This window comes from Ceratosolen solmsi, unplaced genomic scaffold, assembly GCF_000503995.2.
Source record: "Ceratosolen solmsi marchali unplaced genomic scaffold, CerSol_1.0 scaffold47, whole genome shotgun sequence".
Taxonomy (NCBI): domain Eukaryota; kingdom Metazoa; phylum Arthropoda; class Insecta; order Hymenoptera; family Agaonidae; genus Ceratosolen; species Ceratosolen solmsi.
In genome coordinates, this window is record NW_011948419.1 from 7,069,521 (window position 1) to 7,087,807 (window position 18,287).

General features: G+C 28.1%; 2 protein-coding genes across 2 annotated transcripts; both read right to left on the minus strand.

Annotated features, from left to right (window-relative positions):
* Positions 1–421: 421 nt before the first annotated feature.
* Positions 422–9,050, minus strand: LOC105360628 (cylicin-2). Its single transcript, XM_011497582.1, has 4 exons — positions 8,626–9,050; positions 4,116–4,223; positions 1,540–1,832; positions 422–755 (listed from the first exon to the last, which is right to left on the minus strand). Exons 1-4 carry the CDS (start codon positions 8,680–8,682, stop codon positions 446–448), a joined length of 768 nt encoding a protein of 255 aa, XP_011495884.1. The 5' UTR covers positions 8,683–9,050; the 3' UTR covers positions 422–445.
* A 5,975-nt stretch (positions 9,051–15,025) lies between these two features.
* On the minus strand, positions 15,026–17,543 carry CstF50 (cleavage stimulation factor subunit 1 Cst50). The gene is made up of 4 exons (XM_011497583.1): positions 17,296–17,543; positions 15,753–16,650; positions 15,584–15,677; positions 15,026–15,471 (listed from the first exon to the last, which is right to left on the minus strand). The coding sequence occupies exons 1-4, from the start codon at positions 17,364–17,366 to the stop codon at positions 15,227–15,229; spliced, it is 1,308 nt and encodes a 435-aa protein (XP_011495885.1). The 5' UTR covers positions 17,367–17,543; the 3' UTR covers positions 15,026–15,226.
* Positions 17,544–18,287: the final 744 nt, after the last annotated feature.

Below are 18,287 nucleotides of genomic sequence, written 5' to 3' on the forward strand. Positions count from 1 at the left end.
GAGTAAAATATAATAGATGGTATATTATAAAGTAATATATACCCCAAGCCATTCCATATTTAATTTATATAACAGAAAATGTTATCATTTCATATATTTTACAAAATATAAATTAAATGTTTTCTAACAGCTAATTAAGTATATCCAATTTTGATTTAAATTTTTATATTACTTTATAAATAAATTAATTTTTTAATTTACTATATTGTTGAATTGTAAAGAAAAATATTTATAATTAATATGTAAAGCATTTTTAATTTTAATATATATATTGTTCCAATTTATTAACATCTAATACTTAACCTAAATTTAAAAATAGGTAAATTGCTTTAATATAATAGTATAATATTAATTAAAAACTAAAAGCAAAGCACGCGAGTACTTCCTACGTAAAGTATTAAAAAATTGACTTACGTGGGATGTGATGCGCTCAGCTAAGATTATATTATTCTTTTTGCTCATCAGCTACTGACGTATTACTGGCATTGGTGGTATTGGTTTTTTCGACAGCCACGGCATTCGGTGCTTCCGATACTGATGCATCCGTTGTTCCTTTACTCGACGCTTCCGTCGTATTTTCTGAATTGGCCTTGGCTACTTCATCCTTGCTCACCGCTGTCGCTACGGATTCTTCCACTGCGTTTTTCTTTGACTCTACGGAATTACTATTGTTTTCCAATTCTTCGGAAACGTTATCATTTTTGACAGTTCCATTGTTTCCGTCCGTCTGAATTTCTTTCTTCGACTCCTCTTTACTGCAATTAAAATAACCAATTATAAAATTTTTTATATTTGTATTATTATATTTGTACAGAAATTGTATAATTTATGTATTGAATAATGCTAAATTACTTTACATAATAATCATATGAACAAATTTTAATTTTTTTAAAAATTCGAAAAAAAAACAATAAATGATAAATCTCGAGTTACAAATTTATTAAAAATAAAAGTAAATTACATTAAAAGCTTTCGTGAACTTGAAATGATAAATACAACAATATTAATAATTAGATAATTTTAAAACACGTAAACCTTAATTTAATAATTAAAACAAATATTTGAGTTTAACATTCATTTGTATATAAATGAAATTAATATTCTACAATTTACATGCTAAATATTAATTAGATTGTTTAATTTTTATTGTTAGAAAAATTACATTTTATACTAATTAAAATTTCTTTAAAAATTCTTTACATAACTTCTGTGACTTATATTTTATTATACTAGCATGTGGTTGTCAAAAAATTATGTTTCTTCACATAAAAATAATAACTTCGAACAATTTTTATAAAATGCTCAATTTTAACTTACGTTTTATGCAACAAATACTTTCAAAAGGGTACAATGATATATACATATTATGGTTGTTTCACCATTATACTTTTACTAAACAAACAAGTATTAAGCAATAACAAAATCATAGTGTAAATGTTACGTATACAAACACAAGCTAGTAGCCGAAAACCGACAATCGACACAATCAATCCGAACAAGATATTGTGAGTTTTCGAAGATAGACTGAAGGCAAAGTACCTGTCCTTATCATTCACAGCAGGTTTAGTGCCGTCCTTCTCGTCGGGGCCCTCATCCACATCCATTTTTGACTCCTCATCTTTGTCGTTGTTGGCCTTGTTGTTAGACGCAGCAGCGTTCTCCTCATCGTTTTCATTACTCTTCTTAGGGCGCCCCCGACCCCGACCGCCACCAGTGCGTGGCTCACGTTTTTCCTTCTTCGGGGGCGATGGGGCTGGTGTCGAGACGACGCCTCGCGCTGAGCTGCGCGTGCGCCTTCTGCCCTCGATCTCACCAACACTTGAATTCAGACCCTGCAACAAGTCGCCAAGATTAGTCAAGGATCTTATGCTTTAGAATAAATATATATCCATTGAAAGCCATTTTCTTTTTTAGATCTTTAATGAGAAGATATAAGATGACTTAAATAATGACTAATCAATTTTATAATGTAAAATAATAATAATAATTATTGGTGATATTTTAAAAGGATCGATACGAATGTTTATATAACTATAATAAGAATAAAGCATTAAATAATTTGGTTTCATTACTTTCCTTCTATTATCAATCACTAATAAGACAAATCTTTCAACGCTTTTATATGCAAATCGAACATAAAAACTGAAATAATTATCCACATTGTTTTTTTCTCTAATATATAACAAATTTTCATCTAAAAATAAAATTAATATTACATGGTAAAATAATAAACAAAATGTTTCCAACATTATTGTTACTGATAAAGTATTATAAATTATGTATCACACATGATTGAAAACACTGACATGTCCTTGCAAATTTGTTGGACCGAAAAATTTCGCCTCTTTTAAGGGCTTCCAAAGTCTTCGATTTACTCCCGTAACATAGTACTGTGAACGATACCATCCATCCTCTATATAACTTGTAAATATAACAACAACAAAAATAATAATAAACCACAAAAAAACAATAACAATATTAAAAACTACAATCTTGAAATTAAATCAATTAAAGCCAGCAATTGAGATTTTTATGTAACAATAAAATTGTTAGATAAAACATTGCTTTGAAAAAGCTGTTCAAGAGTGCCCCAATCACACTAGATGTATTTTTTTAATTCTTATTAATTATATAATATAAAAATTATTTATATTTTTATAATTAATAAAAATATTTAACAAGATATATATATATATATATATATATATATATATATATATATAATGTAGACATATAAATAACCTAAAGAAAAGCAATATTTTATTTGTAATAAAATTTAGAAATTCGGTTTAAGAAATCAAAACACATTTTTTTTCTTTTACATCCAAGATTATTATGTATTTCCAAGATTCATTTATACACGGGAAAGACTATTATATTATATTATTATGATAGAAGTTTAGTTTGTACATCTTGTAGAATATTAATCATTCAAATGTGCATACTATTAAACTATTTTTTAAGTAACTGGTATTTGGTACTATTATAATGAAAAGATTAATATTTTTATATAATTGTCCTTGAAATGTAATATAGCGGTATTTGAGATATAACAGAATTCGAATTAAGTTCACAATAACTTTTTTTCAGTAAAAAAGAAATATTTTCCAAGTCGAAAAGTATACAATTTTCTTATTTTTGAATGAAAATTGGCCCGGATTCCCAACATTTTGCATCGCTCGCTTGATTTTCTTTGGAGTGCGCATGCGTGGCATGTAGGATATAAAGGCACTCAAGTGGAGTGCTCGAGGATCAACCTAAGAAGGAAACACTTTCAAAGAAACAGGAACGAGCCAAGAAGCAGCAAAAACGTCTTGATTCCTATTGTGTATTGCGTTTTCTGCTTCACAATCCACCTATAGCTATGCGCGGGAGGACATTCTACGACAATCAAAGACGATGGGGATGGCGAGAACACCAGGATGACGCGAGGGCAGGAGGGGGAAGGGGCAAAAACTCGACGCGTATCAAAAGGCGTTCGAGGAGGATTCAGTCCTTTTACTTCTGCTCCTGCTTCTTTCTCGGCTTTTATACATCTGAGTGTTAACAGGCCACAGGGCCGAACCGCCAAAAGTCGTTCGAAAGTTAATTCCCATTTGTGATGAAGTCGCCCCCCCCCCCGTTTTATGCGGTATTTGAAAATCACTACGATATTAAAAATCGTTTTAGCCTTCACACATCTTACATTATCACATAAACTAACGAAATAAGGAACATTTTTTTATAAAACCACAAACCCAATATTTGACCCATTGATTTATTATGATTTTGTTATAATCGATTGTATTTAATTTTTATAATACATAGACTCTGTATTTTTCCTTCCATTATCCGAAGAATAATATTTTTAAAAAAAATTTTAATACATACATTATTTATTTACACTCATCTATCAAACATCTGTTACCCTAATTTTCAATAATTTTAACTGATATATTATAACAATATATGGTAAAGCCCATTATTTAATGTATAAAATAATTTATCTTACATAATTATATTGCAAAATAGCATAAACGTAATTTAAATGCTTCGATAATAAATGAAATTATTCATGCAATTTATACAAAATTGGCGTTTTCATTGAAAATTATACAAGTAAAAAAATTAATTACCTTCAGTATAACATCAGCTTCTTGAGCCGTTTTTTCTAATGTTGAAAGCCTTTTCGTACCACTTCGTTTACTTTTAGCCACGGGTTGCTTTTCCTCTGGCGATTCCTCCTTAAAAAATAAAAAAAACATACATCCGATCAGCGATTTTTTTTAAGTAAGATAAATGTATAGACATAAAATAACAAAAAGGAAAATAATAAAAGTAATAGAAACCTTATGTGTATTGTATTTAAAGTTTCAAAATTTTATCCTTCAACTATACTAAAGCTAAATAAAGCAATATATTATAAATATTTAAACAATACTTCATAGATTTATAATTACCAATTAATTTGTTATTTAAAATCATTTACAAGTTTTTCAACTTTACTATGTATAAAAATCATTCAAATATAATTAAAATCGTACAAATATTCACTTACAACAATTGTAAAACTAATATTTGGATAATCATTTTTAAAACAGATAAAAAATAATGAGCACATGGTTAAAAATCTTATTAAATACTATATTTAAAACTTAACAAATCTAATGTTAAACACTCTTGTAAATAATATTTTAAATTCATATCTTTACATCTTACCTACCTATGTATTATTGAATTAGTTAAGATTTTTATATTCCACATTTTAGAGATTCTTTGATTATTATACACTTTCGGCTTCTATTATAGTATCGAATAGATCGATATTAGAAGGTGAAGAAGGTGATACGAATTAATACCGTTAAATTCGTAAATTAACTTTTAGAAATATAACATTTAACATTCGTAGTAGCTCTTGGTTTTTTTATTTTAAATTTTACATTACTTAATTTACTTAGTTTGAAATTTAAAAGCTTTACTATGCAATAAAATTTATGTTGAATCGTATTAATATAAACACGACCATGTGGATAAAAAATGCTTCCTATTAATAATATACACAAGGTGATAAAAGATTTCTTCAATTTTGTAATCTAAGCGATCTTCTAAATGCTATGTTCAATTAAATAAATTAACAATAAACTACTCTTTTAATGAAATTCAATTTTTCAGTTTATAATGTACATAAATGACTTTATGTACTGAAATACACTTTATGTATTCTTAAAAAAGAAAATAAAAATTATTCAAAAGTACAAAAAAAACCTGATTAAAATATACAAACTGATTTCATTGATTAGCCCTTTAACAAATTATTTTTAGTTAGAACATAGATTTTTTTTTTATCTGTAATGAATATGAAATTGTACACGTAACGGTACAAGGCACGTTGTTCGAATAATCATTTATGTAAACATATAAAACAAGAAATGGAAATTCGCTTATTCATAAAAGTTGATTATTCCCTTCGCATTATATCAGCTGCATGAGTAAATCGAATGGACATCGAAAAGACTACAGCGCGGCACGTCTTATTAAAAATAAGGAGCCAACAATGCTTGTGCTAAGGAAGGGAAAAAAGTGGCGGGAAACGCCACGCTACCATATGACATTATATGGTATACACCCCCCTCCCCACAAAACCGTCATTTTATTCTGACATGCATGAAAGAATAAAAGTTTCATCTTACTAGGCAAATTACACACCGTTTAAGAGAACTAACACCCTTTGGTAGCGAGTGAGTCTGTAATACTATACTTTGAATTTTAATCTTTTGAAACAAAAGATTTTTTCTTTGCTTAATATAATGTATACAAAGCATTAGTTTCATCGAATTTTTTAAATGTGTTGCTCATAATGCTTAATTGTGTCCTGTATGTGAATATCTGATGCGTTTCTTCGATTAGACGATCAAAATCAAGATGTTCAACAGCAAAACAATAATAAAAATATTAATAGTTCGTGACTGTTTTAATCTATTATCAATATGCATACAAGAGCCCACGGTTGCCGTTTCAGAAAATATAAATAAAAAGTAGGTAGAATTACGCATCATATGTATTTGTCATTTTTACTAAGACGAAAATTAAAATTTGTCTTCTGAAAAGATAATAATTGCGTAACACTGCGGAAAATCGAAAATATATAAGTTAAATTAAATTGAATAAATTTTTTAATTAATCTTCACGTTGAATATATTATTAAGTATTCATGTTATTTGATAATACAAAAATTGAAATTAATAATTTGAAAGAATGTTATCGATAAAACAACGATAATATAAGATATTAATTAAAAAATTTTAATACAAAATTACTACAAAGATAAATAAAAATAATTGACGATGTTTGCGAATTTAGAATATCAAGGTAAAAAATGTAGATACATATATATATATCCATTGTGAACACTATTAAAATTAATAAAAAAAATAATATGTAAACGATTACATAATTTTAATTCTAATTTAAACTAAACTAATATAACACTATAAAAATAATAATAACAATACTTATTTTAAAATGGCATATCAATTGAAAAGAGAAATAATATCAATATACTAATGAATGATAGATACGGACTACTGTCATGCAAAGAATGAAGTGAATGGCAATAGCTCCGATAAAAAATGCAGCGTCAGCAAACATTTACACGCTGTCATTGCAATAAACGCAAAAAACGATATATTTAATAATAGAATAACAAAATGCTGATAAAACGACAAATGAGTGAAAATGGCAAGAAGCAAAACGCTAAAAGACAAGAATTGCTTTTCTTATGGAGGCATGTCTTAAAATAATCAATCTCCAAAATAAACAGGCAATAAATTATTAGCTTTTAGGCACAGCCCGCCAGTTGATGATAAAAAGCCTCATTTTTAAAAGCTACAATCGAACGAAGATTCAAGAAGAAAATGTAAAGAAGGGAAAAAGAAAGAGTCGGTGTAGCGTTATCAGACAAGTGCGCGAAGGGAGAGCCAAATGCGAGTGACGCCGCCACGCTACATCATTCAAATACCTCAGGAGAAGAAGAGAAACGCGGCCTGATGCCCGGCACCTCTATACTTGTACGATACCAATATACGTGCGCGGCGCACAGAAGCCCGCCCAAAATGTGCAATGAGCGAGAGAACCAAGCGAAGCGCGCACTCGTCCCGGCGATAGCTTCTGATCGCCTTCTACGGAAGACACATCGCAGCCTCGCATCGATCAAAATCAACGCGCCGGCGATGACAGTACCAACTCCGCAATTAGTGTTTCTATGTAATAATCAAACGATTCATCGTGGCCGCATGCCAATTTTTCGAGCAAACGCAGCTCGATAAGATTATTGCTCATAAGAGAAAAGGAAGTACTACGGCGGCAATTGGGAAAAGCGGAACTGGAGAGAAGAATTCGTGCTTTTCGATTTTCCCGCCATTTTTCGGGGAAAAGGACGTACGCAGCGACGTAAACGTACGCGTCACTTTCGTACCTTACGCGAGTTAGCTGAGCATAGGAGAGAAAGTGAGAAAGAAAGGAGGGGCTAAAGCAAGGAAAGGGGATCTCGTGCCAGTGAATTTGTCACTGAGCATTACAAGAGACGGGTTCGGCGGCGGCTAAGGGGAAGGATAGAAAAGGGAGGGCGAATGGAAAACCTGAGAAAGGCGACTCGTTACAGGCCACTAGGGTGGAAATGCAATGGCTGCATCCAGCTAATAACGTCATTGGATGGTGTTATAGCGAAAGCTGAAACACGGGGGTAAAGCATTGCGGCGTTAGTACAATCGTGTTAATGACAATTACTTACCACTCAGCGGATCTTTATCAATTTTTATTGCCACCGACACTATGTGTAAAGAACGAAAGTACCGATTGCGCCAGCCGGTGTCGCGCAAATTAAGAGCGCGGGTTAGGATTTGAAAGAGGGGTAAGAACAATGAGAGAAAGAGAAAACGGGCATGAAGGGCGATGGGGAGGAGGGGGGGGGTCGAAAACAAAAAATAAGCGAAAGAGCGCGAGTACTGAAATGTCCCTATAGCGAAATTACGAATAAAATGTGTAAACGATATGTTACGCTACCCTTTATTCGTAAATAATCGGAAGTAAGCTACGCGCGCAGCTCGTTATGTGGATTTTCACGCTTGACTCGAACTACATAAACACATGTTTAGGAACGTACGACCGGATATCCCACGAGCATAATAAAAAAAAACAACATCCGCCATCTTTAGCAAACGTACGACGGGAGCGAAGGACAAACGGCGGCGCAACTGGAGGCTTTGAAAGTAGCTCCGAGGAGAGACAATAGTGTTTCATCGACCTTTTAACCCCTAAAAGCAGAGGAAACCCGACTGCGAATAACAATAATGGTCGTTATTGGGATCGTTCTTGGTGTAACCTATTTCAAAAGCGAGGAGGCGAGTAAAACAGAAAGCGCGGTCACACATGCAGAAAAGCCGCCGCCGCCGCCGCCGCCGCCGCCGCCGTCGCCGCCGCTGCCGCTGTCGCTCGACAAGAGCTCAACCGAAAACAAGCATGAGAACTCGGCTTGCGACTCCCGTGCATGTGCATATGCGCGTGTTACGTTGCACGCGAATAGGAGCACTAACCCCGGAGATGAAAAAAACATAGCCTCGTCGAGATCATCCTTCGACTGGGACTCACCTTGACCGCGTCGTCGACGCTGTTCTCGCTCTTGCTCTCCACCTTGATGTCGGACATGGTGCCGGGCTCCCGTTAAGCGCAGACTCGTTAAGACAGGTTCGACCCTCCTCTTCCTCTTCGTCGTCGTCGTCGTGGTCGTGGTCGTCGTCGTGATCGTGATCGTAATCGTTATCGTCGTTGTCGACGTCCACCACTTCCTCCCTCGGCGTGCTGCTTCACCACTCTCCGGCAAACACTAGAATCACTCTTTTTTACCCGCGCGCGCGCGCGCGCCGCTCTGATAGGAAGAGACACAGAAAGAGAGAGAGAGTGCGCTCGCGCGCGTGCCGTAGTACCGTGTCGGCTATCCTGACGCACAACCGAAGAAGAATTATGAGAATGACTTAAGATGCCCTAATTATCAAGTTCGACAACCCGTTCCTTTTGCAACAAGCTCTCACGTGTGGCTGAAGAGGTCAATCGGACTCCCGATCGTTCTGCGCGGGCCCCGGCAGCTCGTCGGCACCAAGCACACACACTGTTTATACGGCGAGGTGCAAAGATGGCGGCTAGCGTGGGTCACGTGATGGGCCCTGGAGAGGCGCGCACACGCCGCCGACACCGCTACCGTCACCACCACCACCACCATCATTACCACCATCACCATCACCCCCACCACCACCGCCGTCTCCATCATCATCACCATCTCGGCCGTTGAAGCCGCCCTGACGTGCGCGAGCCCGAAGAAAAGGATGGAAGAGGGACAACGATGATGACGCGGCGGGAACTCGCCCCGCTCCTCGTCACACCGGCGGTCCGATACAAATGCGAGTTAAGAAAAACGCGCGTGACGATACCACGCTGAACTCGAGTTGCGTTGCATCGCGTTATGTTGCTTTGCCATACATTTGTCTACCGCGAATTTTCTTTCCATTTAAACAATCGCCACTTTAAAAACGAGCGCGTCAATTCCACTAGCTGAATATGTACGTCTTCGTGTGTCTCTTCCTCGAACGATTGTCATCCATCCACGTGTACTTTAAAATATTGGATTAATTTTGTATCTATCAAATCGTTCGACCACGAGTAATAAAATTGAAATCTTTATTTGTATTACTTTTTTCAGAACTAGTTAAATTTCTCTAGAAAACCCTTGGAATAGATAAAATAATTTTTCTTCAAATGCAATTTGTTGATTGCCAATCAACCCTCGTCAATATTTCCACTTGTAAATAGTAATTTTAAATTAACGATATATAATCTATATGTTTTAATGCCTAAATGAATCACATTTTTAACATTTTATTAAATTTTAGACTTATTTAATTTAAACATTATAATTTTCTTTTACTTTTAAGCACTCGTTTTTAATATTATAAAAGTGAAAATATTTCATATATATATAAAATATATATATATAAATATACATATAAAATTAATATATATCGTATGATTTCATAATAATAAAAGACGCTCTTTAATACATTTTATATTTAATAATATATTATCTAAACAAAAATTTTCGTTTTAGCAATTTAGACTAAAGGACAATTTATACACTTTTTTTTAAATTATGGATGTTCTGTATTCTGTACTTGTTTCATACATAAAAAACAATTCTAACAATTCATTTTCACAATTGGTTTGTGCCATAATCATTATAATATTAATATAAAGTAAAATTAATTAATACATAACTTTTTCTGATTTCTTGAAATTAATTTGTGTAGATAATACTTTAATCAATAATAATATTAAGTATTTAATAATTTAATTATTGAATCTAGTTTTTAAGAAAACGAATATAAATAATTTATTAAAACAATGAATGTTTATGAATAAATTTTATTATAATTTATGAAATCTCTTATTACTTTCAATACCGTGTCAGGTCTGTATCAGATTATACATTTATTTATTTCTATAGCAAAATAATAAAGATGAAGCAATTATTTTTTCTATACAAATTTATGTATTTTAAGTATACTGTAGCTTAGCCTCATAGATATTATTTTACATAAAAATTTAAAAACGAAACTGATAACAATTTAATATAAGATATTTGTTACAGTAAACAATACTTATAATATATGTGTACAGTAATAAAATAAATAGCTTAGAAATTATAATAATATAATTTAATAATGACAGGTATTCTTATTATTAATTTTGAAATTTTTATTTTAAGCTTATCTTTTCTAAATTAAACTAATATATTCTTTTAAATATTCTGTATAATGGATAATTAGCGAATAAAAAAACGAATATTAACTTTTAATATTTTATTACAATTTGTAATGTATTTTAAAATATGTAAATTTCGAGCTATATAACTTACATGTTATTATCTCATTTTTAACATAATTTATAAAAATTATATTTTAAATTAAAATTATACTGAATAATAAAAACTCTGTCCTTACACAAATAGCTATTGTTGTACTTTTATGTTCTAACTTTTAATTTAATGGTGAAAAAATTAAATTTTAAAGAAAATGACATCTTATAGATCTAGTAAATATTGTAAAGTATAAGTAGCAGATTGGCGTATTACTTGACCGCATCCATAAAAATTTTCAATAAAAAATATGCACACAAGAAATATGTAAATATTAATATAAATATATGTGGAAATTTTTAAATATATATTTCCATGTTATTCCAAAAATTATATTTCCATTAATCTTTGATATTTTTGATATTAATTATTGTATATACTAATCTGAAAACCAATAAAATTACTTAATTGTAATTATACTTATAAACATAGAAGAATTAGAGTTCCTAGAAAATTTTAAATATTTATCCAGCATCAAATATGAAATATCAAAGTTTATTAAAAGACTCGAAAAAATTGCATGGTTATTTTGATTTTAAAGTACTTTCATTGAAAAATACTTCAAATAAACTTTATTATAATTACCCAAAATATTTTTGTGAAAAGAATATTGTATTTTAATACTATGTGCAGTACTTGTATTTGTCATCTGCAATTATTAAAATACTGTTAAATGAAAATTAAAAAATTCTCAATATTGTAAAACATTGTGTAATATGATTAAAAAAATTGTTTAACGTAAACATTCTAAAGTATTATTTATGGAAAATCAGTATTAGAATTATTTGATAGATGTGATTAAATTAAATTATTGACCCTTAATGTTTCATATTAAAGAATATTTTATCTCTTCATTTTTCCTAAAATAGAGTTTTCACACGTGTATTAAAAATAAATTAACATTATTAATCTTACAAATTTTTATATATTATATATTATAAATTATTATATATTATCATACTCTGTTGATAAGTCCAAATGAATGACTTGTACAATCTTAAATATAATCTTACATTAATTAAAATTCGAATGTATAAATGCATAACTTAAAAATATGATTCATTATCGTTGCAATATTATGTTACGTATTATTTTTAAATCTATTTTTTAACATATTATTAAATATTAAATTGTCTTTAATATTAAATATTAAATTACTGACAATTTTTTTTTCAAAATACAGAAATAAAGTTAATTTTCATTGTAAAAATATCACTGTTAAGTATTTGATTATTAAATATAGAGTGACTACTAATTTATATAGTATACTCTTCAAGTTTTGTAAGAAAATTTAAACAATTCTTATTAAATAATTTATAATAAGAAAATACAACTTCATTCGGATTGCCGATATCAATACATTAGAAATCAATATAAATTCATATCTATTTATTCTGATGAATATTTGTATTTTTTAAATTTATAGTTTGGTTTTATATTTTAGTATTCTTGTTCTGGAAACGTGAAAAGATTTCATTTTTTTGTAAAAAGACTCTTTAATATTTTCTATTTATTCTTATCATTTTCTAATGAAATAGTATGAATGAAATATATATACGTGCGTGTGTTTCAGTATAATTTAATATTTTACTAATATTATTTGATAAATATATATGTAAAACTAATTATAACCAATTACCTATTTCTATTACAGGAGTTATTTTACTTCTATTGACAGATAAATGTAACAGAATAATTTTGTAATTGAATATTCTAAATTTAATGAATAATTTACCTAATAGTTTTTGTAGAATAATTGTTTCTATAGATTTCATAATTTTTTCATTGATTCATTAAAAACTTTAAAGTAATTTCTTTGTATATATATTTAATTTCATTAATAAATATAATAATTGAAAAAAACTATGTTTAAAATTGTTTTAATTTATTTTTATATTGATTTGATAATTTGTATGTTCTTGAATCTTTTCATTTATATACATTTTACTGTAAATACTGCTTTATATGTAATTATGAACATTTATTTAATATTTTATTTTTCAGATTTATGATCATTTATAATTTCTATGTTTAATAAAATAAAAAATGCAATCCGTTAAAAATAATACATTAAAATTATTATTTTTGTCACATTACTGTCTCATTATTAACTGTATTTATTTTATTTTGACTTTTGATACCTAGTAAAATCTCTTTAATAAGTAACATTGATCGTGAATTTAAATCTGTTTGCAAGCAAATTGATGAACTTGACCTTTGTATTGACAAAACTCGATGGTGTTCTTTGATCATTGTATATTCAAATTTTCATTATAAAATATTCGATTTTGTTCAGTTCAAATATCGAAAATTTCCAGGAAACGTCGTTAATTTAATGTACAACTTAACTATCAGAATATAAAGAGATAATAGGAAATATGTTTTAGTTTAAAATCACGGAATCCTTACAACTTATTAAAACTGCCTTTTTCTTGCAAAAGTATATAATAGAACAAACAATTTTAGGTATCTATAACTGAATTAAAAATGACCTATAAAATAAATTTATTCCCATTATAGTTATAACGGATAGCTTGACAACAATAAGATAAGGTTATGAAAATGAGTCGATAAAATAATTTTCTGTTTGTCTTTTAGTGTAATTATAATTTTTCTAAATGAAAAATCTATACATTCTGACTTCCCCAAGATGGATTTTGATTGAATTTAGTCAAGTGCGTATTACACATAAAACCTTTTTAAATTCTTACATGTAAAATACGTGATACATAGCCCAATAGTATATTTACCTTAAAAAAAATGCATGTTTTTTCCAAACATCTATTTCAATTAATAAAACATAAATTACTTTGAATATAATTCCATTCGCATAATTGTATTTTTTTTGCAACATTATGCTAATTCATTAAAAAAAAACATGTATTTTCCGTAAGATGTTAATAGTTTTAGCTGTTTTGTTTTATATAGAATTTTTTGCGACAACAGTATTAATATTATTTTAATAATTGTATTATTTATATACAATGATGATAATATCTCATATAGCTTTAACTTATTGCTTTATTGAAGTTATATCAATGTAGTGCTTTCAATTTTAAATGGATATCATGTTATTAAAACTCGTTGTTATTAAACTAACAAACTATGTTGTTATTAAAACTCGTATGAATATGTACACTCAAAAGGCTATATAAAAATCGATATATACCCTTATTTTTATAAAGATGCTCAATTCTAAGAGAGGGCGTTATATGTATGTATACGTTTGCACATAAGTTAAATTAACAATACAAGCAATAGGAGTGAAAATACGAAATAAAATTAAATGTAAATATGTTACAGATAAAAATGTATAAATTTCTACATTTCTTTTTAGGTAATTTTAAGTAATTTATAACATGCGCTATATTTTTATTAATTTAAAAATATTTATGAATATTCCAAATTAATTTCGAATACAAAAATTTTTATAAATTAATGAACAAGGATTATTAATGTTTTTTTATCTAAAATCTTTTCTAATATGAAATTATTAAAATTACTACCGTTTAATTAATCGAAAATTAATCAAAATTGCAATCAACTAACTGAAAATTAAATGATAAATACTAAATTTTAAATATATTGTTTTATCTGAAATAAATATCTATAATTCAAATGTCAAATCGAATTTATTTTAGACTTTTTGTAAATATATATTTCATTTTATATGATTATTCATTTTTATATAAATCAGTCTTATCGATATTGTAATAAATATATTAAATATTATTATGTATAGTTATTAGAATGTATTATTATTATGTATTGCTAATTTAATTATGTACGATTTATTTTTATTTTTCATAAAAAACAAAACAATTTTTAATTACTTTTATATGATTATAGATTATAATTTTTTAGTTATTCTATTTATATAGAATGTTTGAATCAATTTATAATTTTTATTAAATAACTTAATATTTAGTTTATAAATAAACTTATTAAAAATGTGAGGAATTATATCTAATTTATAGAATAATATCATATCTATAAACTTTATATCTTTTACATGTGAAAATTGCAAAATAGTTACTTTATTTTACATTTATTTAAAACTTCATTATTTAAAATATGTCGTCTATTTTTATTAACTATCGATTTATACTTTGAAGGCACATATACTAAAAAGATTACAATTTAATTAAACATTAGTGTCATTACATTTTATTTTATTAAAATTTTTAAAAGTTTATATTATTCAAAAGGTTAATTACGAAGCTACTTTTTTGATAGATTTATAATAATCAAATATATATTACAATTACTCAGTAATCTTCATTCTTAATGTGTTGGCATACGTCTAAACCAGAATCTTGCTCTGAAATCATCACTGCAGGTTAAAAATGCTGGTGCAACTGGAGAATGCACAATCATTCTTACTGGACCATTATGACCTAACGATAATAGTTGTTTTCTTGATGCATTTCTAGAATTCCATGCACATAATGATGTAGTTGCTTCATCAGGAAACATTACATAATCTTCTGTATGGTTAAATATAGCTTGAGTTTTATGTTCTTGTTTACCTACAGAATTTGAAATGTAAATAAATATTTGCTTATTATCTTAAAAGAAATTATTTTTAATCTATTGAAATATATATTTGTCAAATGAAAATTAATAACAATGTTCAAATACCTGTTGTTCCAGCTCCGGTATAAGCAATTAAACATCTACTTGTTGATAATTCCCAAAGTTTAATCAATGAATCTTTTCCTGATGAAAGTAAATACTGAAATAAAAAATATTATAAATATCTTTATTAATATTATGATACTATGATATAACTATTAATATTTATATTTACTTTTCCATTTCTTGTGAAAGTAACGGAACAAACTTGATAACCATCATGTGCTTTAACAAATGTATTTATACATCTATTAGAAACTCCATCCCATAATTTAATACTTCCGTCTTTACTAGCGGATGCATAAGTTTTTGCATCAGGTGAGTATTTTATACTAGTAATACCGCTAGTGTGTTGATGATTTGGAAGACTGCATACAAAACATTGTGCCGTATTTACATCATAAAGTCTCACAACTGAGTGATTTGTTCCCACTATTAAATAATCACCAGTAGGATGAAAAGATAAACATCTTATTTGATCTGAATCTGTTATTGTGCGAAATGCTTTTTTAACACTGGCTTTACTAAAATCAAACAATTTCACAGAAAAGTCTCTACTTCCAGACACTAAGATAGGTTCTCTTGGATGAAATTCTAAACATGTTACTTCTTCTAAGTGATCATATAAGGTTCTAATTACAGGATGCCCACCAGATTGATCACCTGGTGTTACTTCATCAGGTGCTGATTTAGCCAACATTCTATCAACGTCAAGAATTTTAATGGAAGCATCAACAGATCCAGTTGCTATCAATTGACCATCTGCAGAAAATGCACCTGCTCTACAGTTTCCTTTATGAGAAGTCACATATGCAGTTTCATACTGAGCTGGTTCGGGAGCTTGTGTTTGTGCTTCTGTTTCAAATTCTAAATCTAATCCTGGTCCTAAAGTATTTTCAACTGATGTAAATGATGAAATATGGTTGTTTTCTTTTTTAGATCTATCTGGTTCATGTGCCATACCAATTAGCATGAGGTGCAATAATCGATCTGAAGGAGGGCAAGGAGGTTCTGCTTGTGTTAAATTTGATAATTGCACTGCTAGTGTTTGGTGACCATCATAAAATAATTGACTAAAAATGTAAATTATATGATTAAAATAATGTTATTCTAATTTTTAAACATATATAATTCATAAGTTTATATAAATCAATAAAATTCTATTTATTGTAATTTTGTAAGTTTCTTTTTATATATAACTTTTCATTTTTTATTTTTGTAAATTAGATACACATATACAAATATTATAATATTATAATATAATATTATAATATATAGTTTTTCAATTTATAAAATTTAACAATCTGTATAATTTTACTTTCATTTTATCTTAATTTAAAATGAATTTTATATTCCAAAAAAAAAACCCATTGATAATTAATAATAAAATTTAAACAAGAATTCACAACCAGAAACAAGCGATTGAATACATTAATGATTGCCATTGTATTTGAATGATTTTAAAATTTAATAATAACAGCTTTTAATTAATTATTGTTTACTTTTAAGCGTTTAAATATTCATTAAACTAATGTGATTAGAGTTATAGCAAACCAAATTAACGATTTAAAATGAAAATAACATTCATATAAATTATTAAAAGATTTCTACATATTAATTATTACAAATTAAACTTAAAAAATGTTAATAATTGATATTCATAATTGAATCATTTGGATATATAAATTTGTCAAACAAATCGGAGTTGTGATAATAACCTTATCATAAGCCTATAAAGTAATTCTCTACTTTTTATTATATTTTTTGTATCAGCTTCTGAATCCTTCATGGTATGGTTATTGACTGTTCCAGATGAGGACTGAATGTTGACAATTTAATGTACTTGTCTTTAGATTAAAATGAACTTTTTAATCACTAACAATCCCTCTCAGTTGGAACTATCAATAATATGAATTCAATAAAAATAAATTGGTTAATAGATATAAATGACAAATCTATAATGTTTATTTTTCCCTGTTTTGATTTTTCTAATAAAAATTAAATTAAATGTCCATTCAAAAATTCAAATGTCTATATTTATTTAATTTACTCATATTTTATTTTATTTGATAACTTGTTCACAGTTTATATTATTATATTGTAGTACAATACTAATATATAAAGGTTTTTATATTTTTTATAATATAAGCTATAGCCTAACCCAAAAATCATATATATATGTACAAAATACGCATGCGCATAATGTTCATACTTATTAAATATGAATTACTAGATATTAAATATTCATAAAATTACAAATAATTTTATTTTATTTATTTTATTGTCAAATATTAATTACAGTTACTGTTTTCTTAATAACATTCTCTACTAAATGTTCAATACGCATGCGCAAATGCAATTTAAGATAATGTATACAAATACTTTATAATTTTTTTCATTTGAATTCATTCATTACAACAAAAATTAAATTTGTATTTTATTTCGATCTCAAATAAGTTTGTCGTCTTTTTTATTTTATTATCTTAAGAAATTAATAATACTTCCGATAATAATAAAACAAGGTTCAATTTTTTTTTCTAATTTTGTATTATTTTTAATTTTTTTTTGTCTTATTAAAACATACATTAAGAGTTTAAACTTTGTAATATATTAAAGTGATAAACCTTCTAATACTGTTATTGAAATAATAAAAGTAGAACAATTTCAACATCTATATCTACATTCTATTAACTGTCTAGATCTCTATTAT